Below are 26903 nucleotides of genomic sequence, written 5' to 3'. Positions count from 1 at the left end.
ATTGCCTATAATTTTAATAGACACTGTCAGATTAGTTTCAGATGCACACACCCACAGCAATAGACGAGACTGCCCAGTCTGTAATCTATCACTGAAACCTGTCAGTGTTGAAATTTTGCCAATCTCATGTGTGAGAAATAGTTCCTCTTCAGTTTTCATTGCCCTGAGTACTAGTGAAATTGATAGTCTTGTTATTTTGAAGATGTACAAACCAAAGTCTTAGAAAGTTCAGTGACTTAGGGAAAGTCTTACAAAAGTAAATGCTGAAGGAGCATATGGACATATGTTGCATTATTCTGTTAATTGTTTTACTTAGCATTTTAAAATTAGGTGCTATTTCACAACTTTTGAATCACTAAAATACAAGTTTATCCATTGCCTAAGATAAAGTTGTCATGAAATGATTATGCTTCTGTGGTACTGGTGGAGTATGGAATGGAATGCAACTTGGTAATATAGTCATACCCTTGGCCCACTAATCTCATTTCTGGAATACTATCCTAAATCAGTAATCCAAAAGAGAAAATACTGTATACAGAGTGGTAGTCATTGCAGTGCTGTGTATAAAAGTGAAAAATAGGTTAGCTTGCAATAAGGAAGGAGTTCATTAATTACATTCTACACATTCCTTGTTCCCCTTTATGTGATAAGTAAGAGCTTGGAAAATGGTCATTTTTTAAATAAATCCAAAAGCAGTATATCCAGAGTTGTTTATTTGAAATAGACATTTGGAAATATTGGCCAAGATTATACATGCATATTAATAGTTGTAGAGTTCTGCTGTTACATGTAATTTTTTCTTTTCAACTTTTAGTAACATTATTTTTGTGTAAGAGGAAATACTATGGTTAGACAGTAATAAAAAGCAACATGTGAACCTCAGTCTCTGTTAATTATAGTTTTGTAATGCTAAGATGCTTCCAGGGATGGTCATGGATAGCTTGTAGTTTAAGCACCCCAGACCGTTGACTTCTTATGTTTGCATTTCATATACAGTGTAGCCTTTTTTTTTTCTTTTGAGAAGGCATCTCTTGCTGTCGCTGTCGCCCAGGTTGGAGTGCAGTGGTGCGATCTCAGCTCACTGCAACCTCTGCCTCCAGGGTTCAAGCGATTCTCCTGCCTCAGCCTCCCCAGTAACTGGAATTACAGCCACCTGCCATCATGCCCAGCTAATTTTTGTATTTTTGTAGAGATGGGGTTTCACCCTATTGGCCAGTCTGGTCTTGAACTCCTGTCCTCAGGTGATCTGCCCGCCTCGGCCTTACAGCATAGTCTTGATGTCTGTTCTCTTACTGTCAGGCTATCGATTTGCATTCTTCCAACTCTCAACATGCCTCATTGCAGCTACTCTCCCTGTCCACTTGCAGCTTCTGACCTACTGTGGGTTAGGAAATCAGACCAGCAGTCTTCATCATGGAATTAAAAAGCAATCTTTTATTTTCCTTCCCTTTCCCCTTCCCTTCCCCCTTTCTTCTTTTTTTGAGACAGAGTTTCGTTCTGTCATTCAGGCTGGAGTGCAGTGGTGTAATCTTGGCTCACTGCAACCTCTGCCTTCCGGGCTCAAGCAGTTCTCCCGCCTCAGCCTCCTGAGTAACTGGGATTACAGGCGTCCACTACCATGCCTGGCTAATTTTTGTATTTTTAGTAGAGAAGGGGTTTCACCATGTTGGCCAGGGTGGTCTCGAACTCCTGACTTCAAGTGGTCCGTCTGCTTTGGCCTCCCAAAGTGCTGGGATTATAGGTGTGAGCCACTGTGCCCGGCCCATTATTTCTTTTTTAATATGAAAAATGTAAGACATACAGGAAAGTAGAGGAAATGATATAATAAACATTCATATTCTCAAAACTATGATTGAACAACTAATGTTTTGCCATATTTACTTCATTTTTCTGAAATATTTGAGAATAAAGACATCATGACATTTACCCCTAAATACTTCAGTATACCTCTCTAAAAAATAAGATCAAGACCGCATAACCACAATATTATTATTAGCATAATAGAATCGATGTAATTCCCTAATAATTCCCTAACCTATCTAAAGTCCAGTCCTTAATCAAATTTACCTGTTTTTCTGTCCCCAAAGTTTTTTTTTTTAATGGCTGATTTGTTTAAACCAGGAACTGATTAAAGGTTATAAAATTTTAAAGCTGGAATTCTGCTTCAATAAGAGTAAACATACTCTGAGTTAGGACCCAAGGGCACCTTTTTAAGTTCTGGGTTTCAGTTCCAAGTTCATTGTTGTATTCTGGATAGTGAAGATTGCCAAGCCAGTGACCACTGGGTAAGTGAGGTAGTTAAGTCACTTTTCGTTGTCTGAACATCAGTCGTATTTGGCATAACACAAAAACTTTGATGAAATAATGATTCTATTTTTGCCTTTGGAATAGTCATTATATAGGAAACTTACTTTTCTTTTTCTTTTTTTTTTTTGAGTCTCGTTCTGTCGCCAGGCTGGAATGCAGTGGCGTGATCATGGCTCACTGCAACCTCTGCCTCCTGAGTTCAAGTGATTCTCCTGCCTCAACCTCCCAAATAGCTGGGACTACAGGCATGTGCCACCACGTCCAGCTAATTTTTGTATTTTTAGTAGAGACAGGGTTTCACCATTTTGGCCAGGATGGTCACCATCTCTTGACCTCGTGATCTGCCCGCCTTGGCCTCCCAAGGTGCTAGGATTACAGGTGTGAGCCACTGTGCCTGGCCATTTTTTTACACTAAAAAAAGAATGAGGTAAATGGAGAAAGTAAAATCAAAAGAAAGTAATCTTATCAACTAAGAGTATTATACCACTTGTAATATGTAGGTTAAACTTAATCATCATAAACATCAATGAAAATTTTTTATGAGGCTGTAAGATTTGTAAACCCTAGCTGAGGGTTTTGTTAATGTAAGAAGTCATCATTGCAAACAAAGGGGCTTGGGTCGTCTATTGACGTTTATTGTTGTGAGACTTGGCCTGTGAAGTAAATGATTCAGTAATCAACAACTGCTGTTAAAGAGGCTGACTGTTAGAAAGGCAAATTGATAGGCGATTGGTTGAAACTTCTGTACTCTCTCTGGGGGAGGAAGTGATATCTGTAACTATCTTTCTTCTCAGAAGAATTTGTTTATTTGGAGATGGCATGTCACGGTGTCACCCAGGCTGGAGTACAGTGGCGCGATTATAGCTCACTGCAGCCTTGAAATCCTGGGCTCAAGTGATCCTCCTGCTTCAGCCTCCCCAGTAGCTGGGACAACAAAGTATGTGCCAGCACACTTGATTAATTTTTGTTTTGTATTTTTTGTAGAGATGGGGTTCTGCTTTGTTGCCCAGGCTGGTCTTGAGTGATCCTGGCTTCAAGCGATCCTCTTGCCTCATCCTCCCAAAGTGTCGGGATTACAGGTGTGAGCTACTGCACCTGGTCCTCAGAAGAGTTTTGATTAGTTTCTATGGTAATTAAAAATCTTATTGCAAAAAATATTTAATGAATGGGGTAACAGTATTTATTTAGAATTATCACAGGGTCGGGCCCTCTGAAATATGTTGTTTAGTCAAATTGTATTACCATTCCAGTTTTACAGATGAGCAGACAGACTTTGTGAGATTAAGTTACTTGCTTAAGACCACAGAGCCAGTCCAGAGTGGAAGTGTGGTTTTGAACTGAAGACTTTCTAATCTGAAAGGGCGTGCTGCTTTGCTTTATCCTCAGCTAGTACTTGTGTATACTTCAGCTTTGTTTTGTTTTTGAGACAGAGTCTCGCTCTGTTGCCCAGGCTGGAGTGCAGTGGCGCGATCTTGGCTCACTGCAACCTCTGCCTCCTGGGTTCAAGCGATTCTCCTGCCTCAGCTTCCTGAGTAGCTGGGATTACAGATGCCCACCACCATGCCTGGCTAATTTTTGTATTTTTAGTAGTGATGGGGTTTCACCATGCTGGCCAGGCTGGTCTCGAACTCCTGACCTCAGGTGATCCACCCATCTCGGCCTCCCAAAGTGTTGGGATTATAGGCGGGAACCACTGTGCCCGGCCTACTTCAGCATTTTGCAGATGTTTTTATCTCCTTTAGCCTAAAAACTTGGAAAACAGGCACAAAAATAACTGTATTATTCTAAAAATGAAAAAAATTGAGCCTCGGGATCGCTTAAATAATTGTAATATTAGTGTGCTGGAGACAAGAATTTCAGTATTTAAGCTCCTGTGCCATACCATGTTTTTGTTTTTTGTTTTTGTTTTTTAATTCCCCAGGCTTTTAAAATAGAGATGCAGTTCAACAACCAACCTGCCTTCTTTCCTTCCTGCCTTCCCTTCCTTCCTCCCTCCCTCCCTTCCCTTTTCTTCCCTTGCCTTGCCTTTGCCTTTGCCCTTGCCTTTGCGCTTGCCCTTGCCTTTGCCTTGCCTTCCTGCCTCGCGTCGTCTCTCCTCTCCTCTCCTCTCTTCTTTCTTTTCTTTTCTTCTTTTCTTTTTTCTTTTTCCTCTTTTCTCTTTTCTTTTTTTTTGAGACAGAGTTTCAATCTGTCACTCAGGCTGGAGTGCAATGGTGTGATCACAGCTCACCTCAGCTTTGATGACCTTCTGGGGCTCAGGTGATCCTCCCGCCCCAGCCTCCCAAGTAGCTGGGACTATAGGCACATGCCACCACAACCAGCTAATTTTTGTGTGTGTGTGGTGTTTTTTTTTTTTTTAAAGAAATGATGTCTTGCCATTTTGCCCAGGCGTGTCTCGAACTACTGGGCTCAAACAATCCTCCTACCTCGGCCTCCCAAAGTGTTGGGATTACATATGTGAGCCACTGCACCCAGCCTTAACAACATTTCTTAATTCATTGTTTGTTGGATCCAGTTACAAACTATTTTTTAAAAAAATTTATATATAAGCTTTATTTATTTCAAACTCTTTATTCTGAAATAATTATAGGTTCACAGGAAGTGGCAAAGATAGTGCAGAGGTCCCATGTACCCTTCACCTACTTTCCCACAGTTGTTATGTCTTACGTAACTAGCACCATATCAAAACAAGGAAATTAACATTAGTACAAGGAGTGTGTGTATTCTGTGTCATTTTGATCATGTGTAGACTGATTTAACCGCCAACACAATTAAGATACAGAACTGCTCCATCATCGTGAAGATCTCCCTTGTGCTGCCTCCTACCTTTTACAGTTTTTTTTTTAAAAAACTTGTTTTTTTGTTGTTCTTTCTCAGGAAATGTACTACTCCTTTACAGTCACACTCAACCACCCTTCCTTACTACCTTTTCTAACCCTTGGCAACCACTAATCTGTTCTTCAGCTCTCTAATTTTGCCACTTTGAGAATGTAATAAAGAGTTTTCTCATCATTTGTGGTTCTTTGTTCCAAAATGAGGTTGATAACATGGAAAAGCAATTTGATTATTTTAAATAACACCTTTAGGAAGAAAAATAGCAGTGTTTTGTACTTGCAGTATTTGTACTTCAAATTACCAGCTAATTTGGAATGGAATCATACAGCATATGACCTTTTCAGATGGCTTTTTTCCACTCACCATGGTCCTCTTGAGATCCATCCATGCTGTTTTTGTTTTTGTTTTTGTTTTGAGACAGGGTCCTGCTCTGTCGCCCAGACTGGAGTGCAATGGCTTGATCTCAGCTCACTGTACCTTCAGCCTCCTGGGTACAAGCAGTCAGCCTCCCAAGAAGCTAGGATTATGGGCATGCGCCACCACGCCTGGCTAATTTTTGTGTTTTTAGTAGAGATGGGATTTTGCCATGTTGGCCCGGCTAGTCTCTAACTCCTGGCCTCAGGTGATCCGCCTGCCTCAGCCTCCCAAAGTGCTGGGATTATAGGCTCGGCCTTTATTTTCATTTTAAATTCAGTTTCTGAAGTGTTAGTTCTGAGAGCATGATTATATCTAAGCAATGAGTTATTTTATTTCATTACTGAATAAAGGATTTAGTTTGTATGGTAATGAAAAAAATTTTTAGGAAAGCTTTTGGAAAAAATACCTTCATTAGGCTAAGCTCTTTAATAAAACACTTCAGAAGTAACTAAGGATTTGATAAAATAAATAACCTAGTCCAGGTATAGTGACTCACGCCTGTGGTACCAGTGCTTTGGGAGACTGAGGCGAGTGGATCACCTGAGGTCAGGAGTTCGAGACCAGCCTAGCCAACATGGTGAAAATCTGTCTCTATTAAAAATGCAAAAATCAGCCAGGTGTGGTAGCACGCATCTGTAATCCCAGCTACTGGTGAGGCTGAGGCAGGAGAATTGCTTGAACCCAGGAGGCGGAGGTTGCAGTGAGCCTAATCATGACGCTGCTCTCCAGCCTGGGCGACAAAGTGAGACTTAATCTCAAAAAAAAAAAAAAAAGACTGGGCGTGGTGGCTTATGCCTGTAATCCCAGCACTTTGGGAGGCAGAGGCAGGCGGATCACGTGAGGTCAGGAGGTCGAGACCAATCTGACCAACATGGAGAAACACTGCTACTAAAAATACAAAATTAACCGGGCGTGGTGGTGCATGCCTGTAATCCCAGCTACTTGGGAAGCTGAGGTAGGATAGTGGCTTGAACCTGGGAGGTGGAGGTTGCAGCGAACTGAGATCATGCCACTGCACTCCAGCCTGGGCAACAAAGGCGAAACTCCATCTCGAAAAAAAAGAACAGGTGTGGTGATTTACGCCTGTAATCCCAGCACTTTGGGAGGCCGAGGTGGGTGGATCACCTGAGGTTGGGAGTTCAAGACCAGCCTGACCGACATGGAGAAACCCCATCTCTACTAAAAATACAAAATTAGCCAGGTGTGGTGGCAGGTGCCTGTAAGCCCAGCTACTCAGGAGGCTGAGGCAGGAGAATCACTTGAACCTGGGTGGCGAAGGTTGTGGTGAGCCGAGATTGTGCCATTGCACTCCAGCCTTGGCAACAAGAGTGAAACTGTCTCAAAAACAAAACAAAACAAAAAAGTCCTAATATGGTCATATTACTGAAAACAGTAGAGAATAATACTCAACATTTACTATAAGCTTGTTTTAAGATTACTTTCCTTATAATAAGTAGGTAATTTTTTACAAGCAAGGGGAATTGCATTTTAATTGTTAATCTTTGCCTTGTGATAGCCAGAGGCTATTGAACCCCAGCAAAGATGTATTTTGCTAAAACAGTTCAATGAATATTACTCCTTTAAGACTACTCAGTATCTAGTCCAAAATATTCTAAGACGTGTTTCACGTGTTAGAAAATACCACAAAAAAGATACACAACGAGCTGACAGAAGTCCTCCTTTGTAACTCCTAGTAAACAGAAAGGAACAATTCAGTTTGAGAACAGTTGTGTGCACACAGTACAATCTCACACATAGTTGATGGGAAGAGAATTTATCTACAAGGAGCTGTAACTTTTTTACAATTGTTCAAGATTATATTATTAATGTCATCTCTTTTGGCAAGTTCAATTTTTATAGCTAAGACAAGTTTAATAATACAGTAGGCCATACTTTTTTTTCCCCAAGCTTTTTCAAGGTAATAAGGAACTAGATTGGCAGCATTGCAATTTAATTTTGTTATACAATACAGTAGCAGGAGAGGTTTTTATTTATAGTTATTGACTATTTCTATGCCATAGTTTTTTTACATGGGATCTTCCCATACATAAATTGAATTGCATTTAAGGGAAACAGGAAGAAAGTATGTCAGTACTACTTCATGTCTGAAAAAGAGATGGAAAAAAGGGAAACATAAATTTGACAAATGTTAAGATATTCATACAGCAATGTAGTGGAAGAAACTTTGCAAAATGAAATTCAGCAAATACCTCATACAAAACCAAATATCTATGAAACATGTTTGTAAAATGTTATGTGATTTAATACTCTTTAAGTGTGACATCATCATATGAGGTTGAAATATTCTTAGACTTTTTCATTCCTGCAAACATTTTTCAGCTCTTGACAACTAGTTTCTTAATATCTGTTACTAAAAATGAACTAAGATATTTCCTCAGCAGTGCTCAGTACTGCTGTAAAATTTTTAGAAGGGGAAGGTAATATGTAGGGAACTCTTATGCAGGAGACTGCTAGATACTTTTCTAATTAGCATAATTAATCTTTATCACAACCTTATGAAGTAGCTACTGTCACCTCCATCTGATAGGGGAGGAAATAGGCTTAGCGATGTAACTAATCCATACCTTAGTAGGAGTGTCATTTTTCTTCAGAGCAATTTTTTTTTTTTTTTGAGACGGAGTTTCGCTCTTGTCCCCTAGGCTGGAGTGCAGTGGTGCGATCTCGGCTCACTGCAACCTCTGCCTCCTGGGTTCAAGCAGTTCTCCTGCCTCAGCCTCCCGAGTAGCTGGGATTATAGGTGCCTACCACCATGCCGGCTAATTTTTGTATTTTTAGTAGAAACGGGGTTTCACCATGTTGGCCAGGCTGGTCTTGAACTCCTGACCTCAGGTGATCTGCCCGCCTTGGCCTCCCAAAATGCTGGGATTATAGGCGTGAACCACCATGCCTGGCGAGAGCATTTTAGTTGTATTATTTCATTTAATCTTTAATGGCAAATTTATACATGTTTCTATTTTACAGATGGCCACACTGAGGGTCAGAGAGATAAAGTAACTTGCCCAAGGTCAGATTTGAAGAGTTTTAGGAATAGTAAGATCTGAGGGAAATGAATACTTACCTTGGAACTTTGTAAGACACTCAAGAGATTCTTAATGATACCTTATTGGAGTTTTTCACTTAATTGGAATTATCTAGTGACTGTTGAGTAGATGAGTGATCCGTAATATGGATGGGTTGAAACAATTGATTTGTCCAAACTAAAAATAATTTAATAAAACCCTTTCAAATACAGAGAGACTGCAACTTTCAATTTAGTAATCTGATTCAATAAAGGGTATATGTAAAGATTTTTATTATGGTGTTATTTTTAATAGTTAATAATTGGAATTATCTTGCAAGGAAAAGGTTAAATAAGTTGATGTATCTACTTGATAGAACATTATATAGCCAATAATATGATAAGCACTGATCACATGGAAAATACTGAATGTGCTGAGGGCAAAAAAATAGAATACAAGCTGTCATGTTGGCATCCGTTACAATCATTGTAAATATTATGTGAATATTGATCAGAATTGGAGGAGAAAATGAATAAGTGAAAACTGTTGAGTAGTGAGATTATGATGAACTTTTTTGTTTGTGTAATAAAAAATCAAACAATATAAGAAGATATAACAACAAAAATATGAACAGATCCAGTGGACTTTATATGTATGGTATGTTATACTATACTTAAAAGAAACATTTCCTTGGAAATAATTTAAAAAATAATTTCTAAAATATTTTCTTTCAGCAAATTATTTTCTTGCAAAGGAAGCTAAAGTATGTACAAACTAATAATAGAACCTTGGACTTAGCAATGCAGAGAAGGATACAGATTGCTCTGCTAGTTGAACCATTAGCAGTTGCTGTGAGAAATCATCTCAAATGACATGGCATAAAAATGAGTATATTCTGTTTCGTTAGAAACATGATCCTCATGATTGTGTTAGATTAAATCTGCAAACCCTTGCAAACAATTTGGGTAGCATTTTCTATGGCCACTGGGCCATTGGATTCTTAGTAAATCTTGTTGGATTTGATAAAGACTAATTCTTAATTGCTTAGGAATATCTAGTTGAGATTTGCAGTTTCTATTCTTATTCATTTTAATGGTACCCAGTCTTATGTCACTGTAAAAAACATGAGAACTTTATTCAGCTAAGTCTGCAGTTTAAAAACCCTCGTTTACCCGGTTCATAGGTTGAACAGTATTTTTCCCCCGAGAGCTTTAGGATAGATTCTTCCTGTGATTTTGATCTCAACTGGTTGTAAGTTCGGTATGTTTATTGCGGCATGTTTTTTCTTGTTCTTATATGCCTGTTTTGGACGGAATAGAAACACCACTGCTTCCCTCTAGTATTTGAAGTTATTCTTTTAACATATAAAAAACCATGCTTGTGATAGTGTGTTAATACTATAATCAAGAAAATTGTGCATTAAATGTCCATGTGGTTAATGATGGCTGTTCTTTCATGGCAGTGCTGGGAGAAGGACTGGCCAAGGGAGAGGATGCCTTTCGGGCAGTGCTTTGCTGCATGCAGCTGAAAGGGAAGCTCCAACCTATATCCACCATTCTTGCCAAGTCACTGACAGGAGAGTCCCTGGTATGTTGATAAGCTCTAATTTTGTATGCCTGAAAACAATTTTTTGTTTGATTCCTTAGGTATATTGTGGGAAAAAAAGTGTATATTTTTTTCTCTTAGTTCTTATTAGAAAGCAAAATTCATGAGTATCCTGAGATGTAATACTTGTTTTTCTTTTCTTTCTTTCTTTTTTTTTGTTTTTTGTGACAAGGTCTCAGTCTGTTGTCTAGGCTGAATGAAGTGGTGTGATCACTGCACACTGCAGCTTCAACCTCCTAGGCCTAAGTGATCCTCCTGCCTCAGCCTCCTGAGTAGCTGGGACTACAGATGCACACCACCATCCCTGCTAATTTTTGACTTTTTGTGGAGACGAGGTCTCATTGTGTTGCCCAGGCTGGTCTTGAACTCCTGGGCTCAAGTGATCCTTCCTCCTTGGCCTCCCAAAGTGCTGGGATTACAGGCGTGAGCCCCTGCTCTTTTTTCAAGACCAAACTGATGTTTAATTATTGATTCTTGTAGTTTGTGATTATATGTATAAGAATTATAGATACTTTTAAATAATTTAGGTTAACTAAGTGATTTTCTTTGAAGATAGGATTTAACAGAGCCTGAGTTTTAAAATGCTGATGTGGACATATGATCTGATAGGGTTCTTACATTCAACAATTTATTTCATAAATGTTTAAATCTATCCAGACTAAGTAATAAGGGCTTCTGTTTCTTTTCATATGTGTGTAAGCAATATCCATAACCGCTCTGATGGAACTAACTAACTCTATTCAGACTTTATAATCAATTTTGTAAATGTAGCATTTGATTTTTTTAGGTGACGGGGTCTTGCTATATTGCTGAGGCTGGAGTGCAGTGGCTATTCACAGGGGGTGATCATAGTGCACTACAGCTTTGAACTCTTGGGCTCAAGTGATGCTGTTTCAACCTCCTCAATAGCTAGGGCAGTAGGCATATGCCACTTGCTCAGCACTGTGTTTAATTTTTTGGCTTTTTTTTTTGTTAAGATAGTTGAAAGACTACTTTTTGAAACTTTGGAATTGATAATCTGTAGAAAGTGGAAGAGCTATAACCTTTTTTTTAAAACCAGTTCGTAACTTATGAAATTTGTTGATAATTTTCAAGAATCGTAATGAAAAACAGTGAGAGCAAGAAAGTATATGTATACTTTGCTCTGCTGTGTGAATTCCCTGTATCTTACCTATTCTGAATTGATATAGGTGATAAAATTATGAGGCAGATTTGTGCTTTTACTTCAAATATTAAATAACTATATTTGGTTAAAAAGAAGTTAGGAAAGTACTTGGTATGTTTTTGAGTGTAATGTATTGGCCCATCTCGGGATAGTTATTTTCTAAGGAATTATTGTGCAGTGACTTGTTTAATTATGTTTATCAGTGTCTTTTGATTTCACCAGATTCACAAATGAACTTAAAAGCTAAAATTTATTAGCATAGAAAAATTATATAGCTATTTAGTTCTAAGTAGATGATAAAGGAATATCTCTCTTCTTTGTTATTAAGATTGTCATTAAAGGACTTTTCTGTATACGTTAAGTATATTACAGTTTTACCTGTTGTTTTTAAATTTAAAACTAGTAAAGAGTAATTTACTTTTAAATCTCAAATGAAATTTAGATTTCAGAGCAGTATTTTCCTTTTATTAAAGAGTCATTTTTAAAGTGGTGTGATCAGCTTATGAATCTTTCTGAATCATGGCTGAATTCACCATTTTGTACATAAAAGCTTATTAATCTTAAGGAAAAGGTTAAAAACAGCTATAGATTATTTCCCTTTTCATTTATGCTATCTTGCTCTGTGGTGGTACCTGTTGTTAATATTTTCTTGAATTAATTTTAATTAATGTAAGGTGAATACAGTGGTTTTACTTACCAGAAAAGGCACTCTGTATAGTTTTTCCTGTTAACCTTTTAAACTTTCCTTGTAGATGTGTTGCTTTATTATCATTGTTAATAGTAGTAGTGATGAGGGATGAGGATAACATTGTTTTTTACAAATAAACTTCAGAAACAACAGAGGAATTGAGCTAAGTTGCCATAGTAAAGAACTAATATACTAATTGGTTTTTCTCTTTTTTATTCACCCTTTCAGAATGGGATGGTAACAAAGGATTTGACAAGACTAAAAACACTTCTTTCAGAAACAGAGGTAAGACCATTTCAGTGGATCTGTTTGGAAGAGTTTGACTCAATCTGTCTAGTAAGCATTATGTATTAAATTTTGGAAAACCTTTGTGACATCAGCCGGAAGGCAAGTCTGTAAAGGTGGGGCAGTAGGACTGCCAGCCTACCCTCGTAACCCCCGTAACCCACAGTCCCATCCTGGGAACGCTGCTTCTCCTGGACAACAAATGGGAAGATGATTGGGAAAGTTTAGTTTTTAACTACTTCTGGCTACTAGAAAATGAAATGCTATCATTAAAAATGAGATACTCCTCAAGCCTTATTTATTTCTTATTTATTTATTTGAGACTGGGTCTCGCTCTGTTACCCAGGTTGGAGTGCAGTGGCGTGATCACTGCTCACTGCAACCTCGACCTCCCTCGGCTCAGGTGATCCTCCCATCTAAGCCTCCTGAGTAGCTGGAACTATGGGCGCACTCCACCGCCTGGCTAATCTTTTCACTTTTAATTTTTGCTAGAGATGGAGTTTTGCCATGTTGCCCCGGCTGGTCTCCTGGGCTCAAGTGATCCGTCTGCCTCTGCCTCCCAAAGTGCTGGGATTACAGGCATGAGCTATCACACCAGGCCTTCTTTTTGTCTTTTTTAAAGCACCTGATGGAAGTCTGTGACTTAAGGACTGTCTTTAAGGAATGTGTTTAGGAGATGGAAATAATGTGTGTGAGGATAAATAGTGAACAAAAAAGTACTTCAGTGAAGGACTTGGAGGACACATGGAAGGTCGGGGACAACAGTGGCATGTAAAAGGCCCTGAGCTTTGTAAATTTCTCTTCTTCATATAGGCATATGAAAGTATTTTTATGGCCGGGCGCGGTGGCTCAAGCCTGTAATCCCAGCACTTTGGGAGGCCAAGGCGGGCAGATCACAAGGCCAGGAGATCGAGACCATCCTGGCTAACACCGTGAAACCCCGTCTCTACTAAAAAATACAAAAAACTAGCCGGGCGTGGTGGCGGGCGCCTGTAGTCCCAGCTACTCGGGAGGCTGAGGCAGGAGAATGGCGTGAACCCGGGGGGCAGAGCTTGCAGTGAGCCGAGATCGCGCCACTGCACTCTAGCCTGGGGCACAGAGCAAGACTCTGTCTCAAAAAAAACAAAAAACAAAAGTATTTTTATTTTTAGATGTCTTATTTAAAAAGCCATTTTGTCAGCTTTGGTCATAAATAAAAGCCCACGTACAGTGATTAATTGGCTTATTTATTCAAGAATCGAGCACTTCCTGTGTGCTAGGTACTGTGCTTGTTGCTGGGGATACAACACTGAACATGGTTCTTGTCCTCTTGGAGGTTAAAGTTTAGGAAGGAGATAGACAAATAAATGAATTAAACAACCGTAGGTGTAATTCACAGAGAGGTAGGTGGTATGAGGGAAAAGAATGAACTCTTCTGCTGGAAAAATCACTGGATTTGGTGGCCAGGGACTGAGACAGTTAAATCAAGAGCTGAGAGTCCAGAAGGTGCTTATCTCATGGAGAGTGAGATAGAGGGCACTTCAGACAGCCAGAGGGGATGTGCAGAGACCCTGGTGTCAACTTTGACCTCCTGTAGGTTCCTTTCGATTCCAAATGTAGTAATGTATCCCAGTTCATACCAAAAAAACAGCAAAGAAGATGGTTACCGTGGATTATACAAGCTGGAAAAAATAACTGTTTTGCTACTACTAGGCTTTTTCTTCTAAATTCCATTTTCTTTGTCTTATGTTGCCTGATTGTGAATTAACCGAGAATTAGTAAGCTCTCACTAACTTCAAAGCCATATGTATATATAGGTATTAGGTTGGTGCAAAAGTAATTGCAGTTTTTGCCTTTGAAAGGAATGGCAAAACAGGCCCGGTGCGGTGGCTCACGCCTAGAATCCCAGCACTTTGGGAGACCAAGGTGGGCGGATCACCTGAGGTCGGGAGTTTGAGACCAGCCTGACCAACATGTTGAAACCCTGTCTCTACTAAAAATAAAAAAATTAGCCAGGCATGGTGGCAGGTGCCTGTAATCCCATCTACTTGGGAGGCTGAGGCAGGAGAATGGCTTGAACCCAGGAGGCGGAGGTTGCAGTGAACCGAGATTGTACCATTGTACTCCAGCCTGGGCGACAGAGTGAGACTGTGTCTCAAAAAATAAAATAATAAATAAATAATGGCAGAGCCACAATTACTTTGCACCAACCTAATAGTGTATATGTAGCCATTTTAATTTCTAAGAAGTAACAGAAGGCAGTTGTAAATGTTGTAGACTTTTAAAATGAGAGCATAAAATGACCTTTCATTTCATTAAGATTTTTGGCTTTGTTCTTCTTTTATTGCCTTAATTGAATTACCAGCTTTACATCTGATAAACACATGCAATTTATTTTATTTTTAATGTTTATAATCCTGTTGCATGTAAGGCCACAAATATCACTTGACTCTTATTTTGTGACTATACTTTTGGAAGAAGTGACTTAAGTTTTTGTAATTTTTTTTCTATCTGACTAGAGTAGTAGTCTTTTTGGTTAGTGAATTGATGTTATTAAAAGATAACCGTTTAGGAAAAGCTAACAAACAATGCTACCCTTATTGATTATTGCACATGACACATTTAAAAATAGCAACAATTTGTTATTTAAAGATTGGGCTAAGTTGGCATTTAACTTGGAAATGCTAGTGGATGAGACTAAAGACCTGGAACTCAAGGCTGATTTATAAAAACAAAAACAAGTATTGTTTAGTAAATATTCTTTAGTAACATTTAAAATATCTGATTAATAGATTTAATTCTGAATTTATAGTTCTAGCAGTGTAATCTTTGGCCGTTTTTCCTGAAGGTGTCAGTAAAGACTAATGATGATAAACTGTTGTCTTTTTGTTTTGGAGTATGAGCGCATAAATAGAGTGTTTAAAAAAACAATCACAATGCTTTGGAACCTAAAAGCGAGTACTACTAAATAGTTAGCTGGGCTGAGTGCCTTACTTTGCCAGTTCTCTGCTGAGCATGTGCTGCTCCCCAGATCCCCACGAGACCTAGAGCTCAGTGTCAGCGCAGGCCTGCGTGGGTCGCCACTGATCCTTGCAGGCGCTGCCTGCTGAAATGCACCGTGTGGTGTTCTTGCCAACATTTATAAGTGTTTTAGGCTTTATTTTATGACCAAAACATTTTAATAATGTTTATTAAACATTTTTATTCCTGTTATTTTTCTTGCACATTTGATAAATTTATTTTGATAGGTTTTAAAAAGGAGATACTTTAAAATTTTCCTACTTGCAGTGAATTTTTAGCTTATCTATTTATATATGTTATGTAAACAGAATCATTTGAAGGGCTAGTTTGTGACAGTGGCACATAGACCTTGCTTGGAGAATTTAAAGAGATCTTTTAATGGCTTTTTTTTTTTTTTTTTTTTTTGCAGCATAGAATGTTTATAGTATGAGTAGTTACTCCTGATTTGTTAATCTGTGTATTCTTATATTCAGCCCTTCATTTTACAAAAAGAATGGGTTGCCTTTTAAAAACTCCTTAGTAAGTGCTTTACTGATAATCAGAAGGCATTTTCCTGTAGAAACAGTATTACAGAGTTTAGTTCAAGCCCAACCTAAAAAGTACAATTTAATCAACCACATATAAATTATAGTGATAGTATTGTTTCAGTTATGACCAGTTAGCATTCATGACATTCTTTCTATGGTACAAGATATTCCAGATTTCATCTTGGGATACTGTTTACTCCTTCTGATTCAGTTTAACATTTACTGAGCACCTGTGCTGTTCAAGGCTCTGGAAAGCTGAGATGTCCATGAAAAGCAATCTGTCAGGTCAGAGATGCACATAGCTAATGTGCACACAGGGCAGCCTGTGGTCAGTAAGTGCTATCACAAAATACAGGCAGGGAAAGGGGAAAACTCTGCAGGGAAATCAGGGAGGCAGAAGTGTGAGAACTGAGTTTAAAGGATAGGGATAGCTAAGTATATTAGTCTATATTAGTCTGTTTTCACACTGCTAATAAAGACATACTTGAGACTGGGCAGTTTACAGTAGAAAGGTTTAATGGACTCATGGTTCCATGTGGCTGGGGAGGGCTCACAATCATAGCGGAAGGTGAAAGGCACATCTACATGGCGGCAGACGAGAAGAATGAGAGCCAAGTGAAAGGGGTTTCCCCTTATAAAACCATTAGATGTTATCAGACTTATTCACTACCACAAGAATGATACGGGGGAAACTGCTCCCATGATTCAGTTGTCTCCCACTGGGTCCCTCCCACAACATGAGGGAATTATGGGAGCTACAATTCAAGATGAAATTTGGGTGGGGACACAGCCAAACCATATGACTTAGTAAAGACCCACAGGTGACTTGATACAGGGCAAGATTGGCAAGCTGTCAGTTGGTTCAGGGATAAATGAGACAAGTGGTAATTAGGGCTTTACCTAGGACAGTGGAAGTGGGAGGAGAGAATGTAAGAGAGATGAAAGACATTCTGGACCTATTTGGACAAGATTTGGAGAATATTCAGGGCAGGATAGAAGAGGGAGGAGTTCAAGATGGCTTTAAAAATTTCAGCTTGGCTCTCTTTGGGTATCAATAATCCATTAACTTGTGATAAAGGACACTGAAGAAGGATCAACTTTGGGATAAAGTTGATGAATTTTGCTTTGGACCCATTGCATTTAAAGTGCTTAGGTAAATCATCCATTTATCCATCCACCCATCCACCCACCCACGCATCCACCCACCCACCCATCCACCCACCCACCCATCCACCCACCCATCCATCCATCCATCCATCCATCCATCCATCCATCCATCCATCCATCCATCCAACCCTCCATCCAGCTCATCAACCGTCTTATCTATCCACCCACCCACTCATCCAACATTTACTGAGCACCCATTATTATGTGCCAGATACTTTGAGAGGTACAAGAATATAGAAAGGCAGTTACAGACTGCTGACAGCAGATCTGTATATAGCTGGTAACGATCCAGCATGTAAAATACTACAGAATAGTTTAGAAAAAGTACTATGGTTGGCACTTTGTTGAAATTGGAGGTGTAGAGCTTAGGGTAAAGTTAGAACCAAATGCGCAGATTGGCGATTTATCTGAGGAAGTTAGAGCGAATGGATCCCTAGCCTTGGACTTCTCTGTGGGAGAAGGGCTCATCTCAGAGTGAGTGGGGGACCTGGCAGGAAGTGCTCCCAGGCTCCAAACTGGTAGCACGCCATTAGCTGCAAGAGAAAGGAACCTCTAGCTGGGCATGGTGGCTCATGCCTGTAATTCTAGCACTTTGGGAGGCCGAGGTGGGTGGATCACCTGAGGTCAGGAGTTGGAGACCAGCCTGGCCAACATGGTGAAACCCCATCTCTATTAAAAATACAAAAATTAGTCAGGCATGGTGATGGGCATCTGTAATCCCACCTACTCAGGAGGTTAAAGCAGGAGAATCACTTGAACCCAGGGGGTGGATGTTGCAGTGAGCTGAGATTGTGCCACTTCACTCCAGCCTAGGTGAAAGAGCAAGACTTGGTCTCAAAAAAAAGAAAAAAAATGGAAAAGGACCTCTGTAATCAGACATTTTCAAGGTGTTATGAAGAGGAGAGTAAAGTGAATAAATGGATGGAAGATGCTACCCCGTGAGGTTCAGGACCGGAGACTTGGACTTCTCTTCTTCTGCCAGTTAATTTCTGTGTAGGAGGTCTCTATCAGTTTCCTTAATGAGAGCCTCACAAATACATGTTTTCCGTATTTAATTATAGTTTAACATAGAAAAAGACTAAAATCATTGGTAATATATTAATGTTATTAAAAATTTCTGAGTATTCCAACTTCACCTTTGTTTTAATGTTGAAAATGTTCAAATTTAGTTCAGCATCAACTGATTATTTCTTCGTTAAAAAATGTCTTTCATTTGGAAAATTGCAGACAGCAACTAGTAACGCCCTCTCTGGATATCACGTGGAAGACTTAGATGAGGGTAAGTGCCAAACGCTGTGTAACTTCTGGTAGCTGTGAATATGGGCTTTGCTTTTTTATTAATTATTGGGAGAAAATTTACTGAGTTGCGGTACTTATAAATGGTGATGTAGGAGAGAATATAAGATTTTAATTTTAAGAAGTAGGTGTAGATGAAAGCAATTTTCTCCCTGGTACTTTTTCATAGAATGATGGAGTAATGGAGGTAGGAGGTAACTTCAGAGGTCATCTTGTTTATTTCCTTGCCTCCATGTAGGACTAAATTTAAACATCATTCTTAACAATCTGTAGAGGGAAGATTTTTCTTCTTTCTCTGTCCTATGCTAGTACAGTTACCACTTTTTGGAAGTTTTGATCTGTAAGCTGAGTTGTTCCTGCCCTAATGAAACTCTGTGATCTCCTCTCCTCTCACCAGAGGAAAGGGAAAAGATGAACATTCATTGAGTGCCTGCTGAATGCTGTGTACTACGGGCAGTGTCTTTCACAAAACATGTACTGACTTCTTAGAGTCCTTCTTCATCTTTTTGACAGGTGATGAAACTTACATTAAGGTTTATGAGTTCCCCCAAAGTCACACAGCTAGTAAGAGATGAAGCACAGCTTTAAACTCAACCTGGCTGAATATCTTTCTTTTCCTTTTCTGGGGGGCATAATGACTTGTGAGGAAGTAAAAAATGACTGTAAGTTCCTTGAAACTTGTTGCTGCTCAACCTCTATAAAGCTCTAGTCTGTTTTCCCTCATAATCCTTATTTTCCCTGGCTTATTTAGAAACTCTTATCCAAACAACTCAAAGCTCATTGTATTCACAAGTAAATAAATAATTACGTTTCTAGCTCCTGTCTCAGAATTCAACTTTTTGAACTTTATTTCAATTATAAAGAAGGATTACATTCTACAGTGACATGTGACAGACAAATCCTAAGGAACATGGATGATAATGTGATAATGTGGAACTTCTTCTCACTATGCAGTAGTGGAATTTGTTATGTAAGCTTTCCTTCCAGGATACAATGATTTTTTTCATTCCTGAAGGAATTCCTGATAGACAAACATCCCATGCCTAGAAATGACCAATATGCCAGCCACCCGCCTTGTGCTGTTAGGGAAGAGATTGCATGGAAACCTGTCCACCAGTTGCTAGGACAGAGTCAGAGTCACCAGCTTGATTTAAGTAACTGCTGGGAAACTGCCTCTTCAGTGATTCCTACGTTTTATGTAGCTGATTGGTAGATTACTTTTTTGGTAGAGGCAAGTATGTCATGTTCTTTTTTATATCATATGGGATGATGTGTGTGGAGGGATTGTAGTGTTTCTTATACATTAAAATATCAGAATTACTGGCTAGCCTCAAATGATAAGACTATATCCTAATTACTCCCTAGGGTCTTGTAATGGTTGGCATTTCCGCCCACCACCTAGGGGAATCACAAGCAGCGAGGAATATACTTTGTGTAAAAGGTAATGTGAATTTTTTTTTTAAACAATGACATGTTTTGTTGAAAGAACAGATAATTTTCCTTATCTAATGGAGTGAAATGGTTTATTTTCAGTTTGAAACAGAAGCCATAAAGGTCATTATCATTAAATAATAAAAGTCAAAAGCATGTTGATGAGTCGTCTTCCTTTAATTCTAAAAAACAGTGATCTAAGTGCAGGTTGTTAAGACTGTTCAGTAGTCTTTTATTTTTATCTATTTATTTTTTTTTGAGATGGAGTCTCTCCCTGTCGCCCAGGCTGGAATGCAGTGGCACGATCTCGGCCCACTGCAACCTCCGCCTCCCGGGTTTAAGCGATTCTCCTTCCTCAGCCTCCTGAGTAGCTGGAATTACAGGCACGTGCCACCATACCTGGCTAATTTTTTTGTATGTTTAGTAGAGATGGGGTTTCACTGTGTTGGCTAGGCTGGTCTTAAACTCCTGATCTCGTGATCTGCCCGCTCTGGCCTCCCAAAGTGCTGGGATTACAGGCATGAGCCACTGTGCCCAGCCTCAGTAGTCTTTTATAATACCAGTTGTATTATTATGGCTGAACTTAATTTCTGTCCTTTTGTTTTTCTTTTCTTTCTTTCTTTTCTTTTTTTTTTTTTTTTGAGATAGCGTCTCACTCTGTTGCTCAGATGGGAATGCAGTAGCTCAATCACAGGTCACTGCCATCTCTGCCTCCCAGGCTCAAGTGATCCTTTCACCTCAGCCTCCCAAGTAGCTGGGACTACCCGTGTGTACCACCAAGCCTGACTGATTTTTGTATGTTTTTGTAGAGACGGGGTTTCTCCATGTTGCTCAGGCTGGTTTTGAACTCCTGAGCTCAAGCGATTCTCCTGCCTTGGCCTCCCAAAATGCTGGAATTACAGATGTGAGCCACCACACCTGACCATGGCCATTTGTTAATGTGAAATTTACTTAGGTTGTGGTGATCGAAGTTGACAATACTTTATGTAAAAAGTAAAATAAAGAAATGTTAAATTGTTTTAACCTTTCTGAAAAATATTATCTTCATGTAATTCTTATGTAGAATTTATGAATAATTCATATTGAAGGGCTAACCTTTCAAAATTTAATAATTTACTAATGTGGAATGAATGATTAAAGTTACATTTAAAATGATAAACTCTTTGGTTCTTTTTGTAAGAACTTGTAACTAGTGGGATTTTTAGATATAAATTCTCAGTACCTCTTTAGATCGCTTTTGGTAGTGAAGGAAATTTGCTACATGGTTTTGATTATTGAAAGTCAGGAAACTAATGAGTAAGTATTGAAAATCCTAGTGGTGTTATGTTGTAGAAGAGATAGAACACAGTCCTATGAAAAGGAAATATGAGAAGATTTGAAGTACAGATAAGAATATAACACTTTCACTTTTTAGGGAAATAATTTAAAGCCAAGCAATAGAAAGACAAAGATTTGGTCCATTAAGACATACTGAAAAGAAACATAAAATGATTTGAAGTGTGTCTGCAGAAGTGTAACAGAATTTAATAAATAGTATAATTTTAAGTTCAAGTACTTTGTTGTACCATCAGGAAAAGTGTTAAATATACTCATTTTTTCAAATAATGGTGAACCATTTGAAAATTTATATTGTGCTATGGTTCATTTTTTTATTTCTTACTGTCCATATTTTTTCCAATTGAAAAATGGTCTGTAATATAACATCTGTCTTTTGCTATTTATAGTTTTATATTTACATTTAATTACATTTATTTTTATTTATTTATTTTTGAGATGGAGTTTTGCTCTTGTTACCCAGGCTGGAGTGGAATGGCATGATCTCGGCTCACTGCAACCTCCACCTCCTGGGTTCAAGCGATTCTCCTGCCTCAGCCTCCCAAGTAGCTGGGATTACAGGCATGTGCCACCACCCCAGCTAATTTTGTAGTAGAGATGGGGTTTCTCCATGTTGGTCAGGCTGGTCTTGAACTCCTGACCTCAGGTGATCTGCCCGCCTCGGCCTCCCAAAGTGCTGGGATTACAGGCATGAGCCACTGCGCCCAACCATTTAATTATATTACTAGTTTAATTTTCATTTTTTCTCAGATCTTTTATCAGTGTTTTTATTATTTTTATTTAAAAACTGGCTTTGCCTATAATTTTGTAGGGTATTTAAAACTTTTTAAAAAAGTTAGTGATCAGGGCTGGGCATGGTGACTCATGCCTGTAATCCCTGCACTTTGTTTGGGAGGCCAAGGCGGGTGCATCACTTGAGAGGTCAGGAGTTCGAGACCAGCGTGGCCAACATGGTGCAACCCCATCTCTACTAAAAATACAAAAACTAGCCAGGCATTGTGGTGACGGGCACCTGTAATCCCAGCTACTCTGAAGGCTGAGGCGGGAGCATCCCTTGAACCCAGGAGGCAGAGGTTGCAGTGAGCCAAGATTGTGTCACTGCACTCCAGCCTGAGCAACAGAGCAAGGCTCTGTTTCAAAAAACCAAGAAAACTATCAAGGTATTTTATTTTTATCTGTTTTTGATCACTGAATTGTCAGTTGAATTTTCTGAGTTGTAAACGTTGAGAAGTCATTGACTCTGTTTCCTTTAAAATGAACATTTATAATTTATTCTCTTGAATTTAACATGACTGTTGAATAAATTTGTGACTCTGCAATATAAAACTTTTATTCTAAATTTATTTAAAACTTCAAGCAAGTTATATTTTCAGTGAAATATAGGTAATAGTAATGTAGAAAAGAGTAAAATCACTATGTTTAAAGGTGAAAAGTGAAAGCCTTAAAATGGTAATTAATCATATGTTAACTTTTTTCAGAATGCATTTCGCATATGTAGAAAAATTTTGGCCGGGCGCGGTGGCTCACGCCTGTAATCCCAGCACTTTGGGAGGCCGAGGCGGGCGGATCACAAGGTCAGGAGATCGAGACCACGGTGAAACCCCGTCTCTACTAAAAATACAAAAAATTAGCTGGGCGCGGTTGTGGGCGCCTGTAGTCCCAGCTACTCAGGAGGCTGAGGCAGGAGAATGGCGTGAACCCGGGAGGCGGAGCTTGCAGTGAGCCGAGATCGCGCCACTGCACTCCAGCCTGGGCGACAGAGCGAGACTCCGTCTCAAAAAAAAAAAAAAAAAAAAAAAAAAAATTTTTTGGCCGGGCGCGGTGGCTCAAGCCTGTAATCCCAGCACTTTGGGAGGCCGAGACGGGCGGATCACAAGGTCAGGAGATCAAGACCATCCTGGCTAACACGGTGAAACCCTGTCTCTACTAAAAAATACAAAAAACTAGCCGGGCGAGGTGGCGGGCGCCTGTAATCCCAGCTACTCGGGAGGCTGAGGCAGGAGAATGGCCTAAACCCGGGAGGCAGAGCTTGCAGTGAGCTGAGATCCGGCCACTGCACCCCAGCCTGGGCGACAGAGCGAGACTCTGTCTCAAAAAAAAAAAAAAAGAAAAATTTTTTAAGGTCCTTATCATTTTGGGAAGTAGGGCATACCTGTGTGTGAGCAGCAAATCCACTTGATGTCAGTGTTGCTTTAAAAAATCCTACTCTGGCTGGGCATGGTGGCTCACACCTATTATCCCAGCGCTTTGGGAGGCTGAGGTGGGTGGATCTATAAATCAGGAGTTCAAGACCAGCCTGACCAAGATGATGAAACCCCGTCTCTACTAAAAATACAAAAACTAGCCAGGCGTGGTGGCAGGTGCCTGTAATCCCAGCTCCTTGGGAGGCTGAGGCAGAGAATTGCTTGAACCTGAGAGGCAGAGGTTGCAGTGAGTTGAGATTACGCCATTGCACTCTAGCCTGGGTGACAGAGCGAGACTCTGTCTCAAAAAAACCCCCCAAAAAAACGAAAACAAAAACAAAACCCAGTTATTCTAAGAGGAATTGTCTAATAGAGTCCTTATATGACCAAAGAAGCTATTTTTCAGTGCCTCTTTTGGAGGGCCAACGTGAATACCTATGCCTTAGGATCCCCTAATTCCAGAGAAAGCCAGTGAATAATATGGGGAGTTGATGTTTTGATTAACTGTTGTAAATGTTCTCTAAACCTCTTCTCCCTCCTTTATATAAGACAGTATGATAAATGTGGCCTTTCAGCACATGAAGTTTTGTTTTTCTTATTGAAGAATCAGAGGGCAAATGCTGGGAGTTTATTTTTAAATGGTTCAACAAAGTATATGATAAAACAGTCTTTCCTATTCTACTTAGATTTTTAGAGCAAGGAATATGTAGGTATGGTGCCCAGTGTACTTCAGCACATTCCCAGGAAGAACTAGCAGAATGGCAGAAAAGATATGCTTCACGGCTGATAAAATTGAAACAGCAAAATGAGAATAAACAGCTCTCAGGCAGTTACATGGAAACGTTGATAGAAAAGTGGATGAATTCATTGTCTCCTGAGAAAGTGGTGAGGAAAATAAGCTACATTGTTTTTTGTTTGTCTTAAACAGTGAACTTGAGTCTTGACTTTGTTATGTGCTCTATTTTGGTTTATTTCCTTATCTTCTTTGCAAAGAACTTGATTCTGATAGAATGATGTTTTTAGTAGCTGTAGTAGACCCATTTGTTAAAATGAAGAGCAGAACTAAGCCGTTTGCTTGAAGATTTGCCTGTACCATATTAATTACCTTCATTCAGGCAGTTTTTGAGTGCCATTTTGTGGTGGTGATTAATTTTCTTCCCTCTCATTTTAGCTTTACTATATTTTGTTCTTATCAAAATTACTGAAAATGAAGGTATAAAATACTTTACTCTGTAAACAGTTCCATCATCATCTTAACTGTTAACATTTATTTTCCATGCAAAAGATTTTGTTTGTGCCCTTAGCAGTAAAAACATAACGTAAATTGCTTTCTGTTTTCAGCTTAGTGAATGTATAGAAGGAGTAAAGGTAGAGCACAATCCTGACCTGTCAGTTACTGTCAGCACTAAAAAATCCCACCAGACATGGACCTTTGCTCTCACCTGTAAGGTATGAATTTTGTGCTAGTTAAAGCATGTAAGTTGTGTTTAATTTTCTCAACTCTTGTGACCTTTGAATCTCTGTGTTAAAAGAATATTGAAAATATTTTAATCTAAACATATTATATATAGGTTCTAAAGTGTATTTCTGTATTTTGATTATTAGAAGTACAATTTAAAAAATACTTTTAGATGAAATCTTTGTAGATATTTAGGATGCTATCATATTTATTTATTTGGTAAAGAGATCTTTGACATATTGTCTTCTAAACTTGGGACATAGGGTGGGGTTCATGGCTTATAATTAACTACTTAAAAATTGTTTAATATAGCAGTTCTAAGATTTTTAAACCATAACAACTTGTTTTTATATTTGGTATGATGAAGTCACACATTCTGTGATAATAGGTTTTCAATATGGGGCACTTTCTGCAGTGCTTCCCATCTTAAATTATAGTAGTCAAAGTTTAAGACTGAAGCAAAATAAACAGTTTCTATGAGTATGCTCAGTGGAAAAGTTTTTGTCTTTTTCGTGGCATTTCTTCCGCTGTACTTTCTGTATCTGGGGATGAAAAATCTAAGAACAGTTAGCTTCAGCCTTGAACCCAATCCATTGCTTTCAGAGGTAACTGCCCTCTTATGAAGGCTTCCTACTTGAGGCTACATGAAACTTTTGTAGGCAAAGAGTATGGAAAGTTGAAGGTTGATGGTTATATAGGGTGATAGCTTTTGCCACAATGAAAAATGAACATGTCATAGAAAGAGAAGGGAGGCTAACGATATAGCATAAATATATAATTTTAACAACTGATTTTTCAAAAACCCTTCTGATTTTTATCTTAAATGGCTTATAAGCACAATTTGTGTTTTAACATAGTATCGTAGAAGCTTGGGGAAGTAAAAGTCCCTTATGGAGATATTTTCATTGAAGAGCCCAATTACAATTGGATTTTTCACCCCTTTGTACTCAATGAATTATTTTAACTTCCTTGTAGCCTGCAAGAATGCTGTATCGTGTAGCATTGCTTTATGATGCTCATCGTCCTCATTTTAGTATCATTGCAATATCTGCCGGAGATAGTACTACCCAGGTATCACAAGAAGTCCCAGAAAACTGTCAAGAATGGATAGGAGGAAAGATGGCCCAAAATGGATTAGATCATTATGTGTATAAAGTCGGGATAGCATTTAACACAGAAATATTTGGAACTTTTCGCCAAACCATAGTTTTCGACTTTGGATTGGAACCAGTACTCATGCAAAGAGTAATGATTGATGCAGCTTCTACAGAAGGTAATATTTAGACTTTTTTCCCCTGATACAATGTATTAAAAAGCAACATTTAAAGATATGTATTGGCCCCTGAATATATTCCATGGATAGGAAGAGAATAATAATAATGAAAAAAATCGCAGATTAATTGACTTATTTACTGTGTAATGGGCTTATAATGGTTCACACTGTGCCCTGATTTCTTCATAGAGCCACCAGGCAAAGCTTGAGCTTTGGGGTTCCCCCAACTTGTTTGAGTAGATGATCAGGCCTGTTTTGGTCTACCAATTTCATTTCACAGTAGGATGGTTTTAGCACAGTAATATCTTTCAATATTAGTTTGGGTAGAATATCATTTTAATGGTAATTGTGTATATACCTACAATGTTTATTTTCATGTCCTATTGACTAGTTAACTTTGCTGATGTTAGTACATTATTTCTGAATGAAAAGTCTTGAATATAATAAGCCTTCATAAATCATTTTGTGCATCCACTAGCGTTAAGGAGGCCAAGGTGCCTTTAATCAAATCTGCTCTTTGTTTTTGGAAAGAGGTCCCTGGTTTCAACATGTTAAGTGTGATATAAGAAATTACTTTGTACATTGTCAATTTATTGCTTACACCTAAATTTTATGCCAAGATCCAACAGGACAAAGAAAGGGCATGTTAGCCCACATTTCCTTTGCTCTTAGTTGGATTTATAGGTGTTCTATTCTGTTTAACAAAAACTAAATATTTATTTAACAAACACTTCAAAAAGCAGAACTGTATGAAACTTGTCTTTGTATTGACTAAAACTAACCATATTGTGGAGGACGTTTTTTACTATGTACCATAATGTGCCATTCATGAGAACCTAGAAGAAGTTGTTTTTCTTATGAGCAAATGCTAGACTTTTATGTTTTTGCAAATAGTGAAAAGGTGAAATTG

At 38.8% G+C, this 26903-nt stretch overlaps 1 protein-coding gene across 12 annotated transcripts in view; it reads left to right on the top strand.

Annotated features, from left to right (window-relative positions):
* Positions 1 to 26903, top strand: part of HELZ (helicase with zinc finger) — a 178623-nt gene that overhangs the window by 33258 nt on the left and 118462 nt on the right. For 6 of the 12 annotated variants that reach the window (XM_015120168.3, XM_015120164.3, XM_077972567.1 and 3 more), the window contains 7 exons: positions 10042 to 10166; positions 12266 to 12322; positions 18244 to 18295; positions 19678 to 19753; positions 23948 to 24146; positions 24603 to 24710; positions 25696 to 25993. In XM_015120168.3, coding sequence (XP_014975654.1) covers positions 10042 to 10166; positions 12266 to 12322; positions 18244 to 18295; positions 19678 to 19753; positions 23948 to 24146; positions 24603 to 24710; positions 25696 to 25993 — 915 coding nt within the window. The remainder of the gene's footprint in view (positions 1 to 10041; positions 10167 to 12265; positions 12323 to 18243; positions 18296 to 19677; positions 19754 to 23947; positions 24147 to 24602; positions 24711 to 25695; positions 25994 to 26903) is intronic. The other 6 variants (XM_077972575.1, XM_077972570.1, XM_077972576.1 and 3 more) reach the window with 1 other exon arrangement.

The sequence above is a fragment of the Macaca mulatta genome, chromosome 16 (genome assembly GCF_049350105.2).
Source record: "Macaca mulatta isolate MMU2019108-1 chromosome 16, T2T-MMU8v2.0, whole genome shotgun sequence".
In the NCBI taxonomy this organism is placed as follows: domain Eukaryota; kingdom Metazoa; phylum Chordata; class Mammalia; order Primates; family Cercopithecidae; genus Macaca; species Macaca mulatta.
The sequence above is the reverse complement of the archived record's forward strand: the minus strand, read 5'-3'. Positions and strand labels throughout refer to the sequence as shown.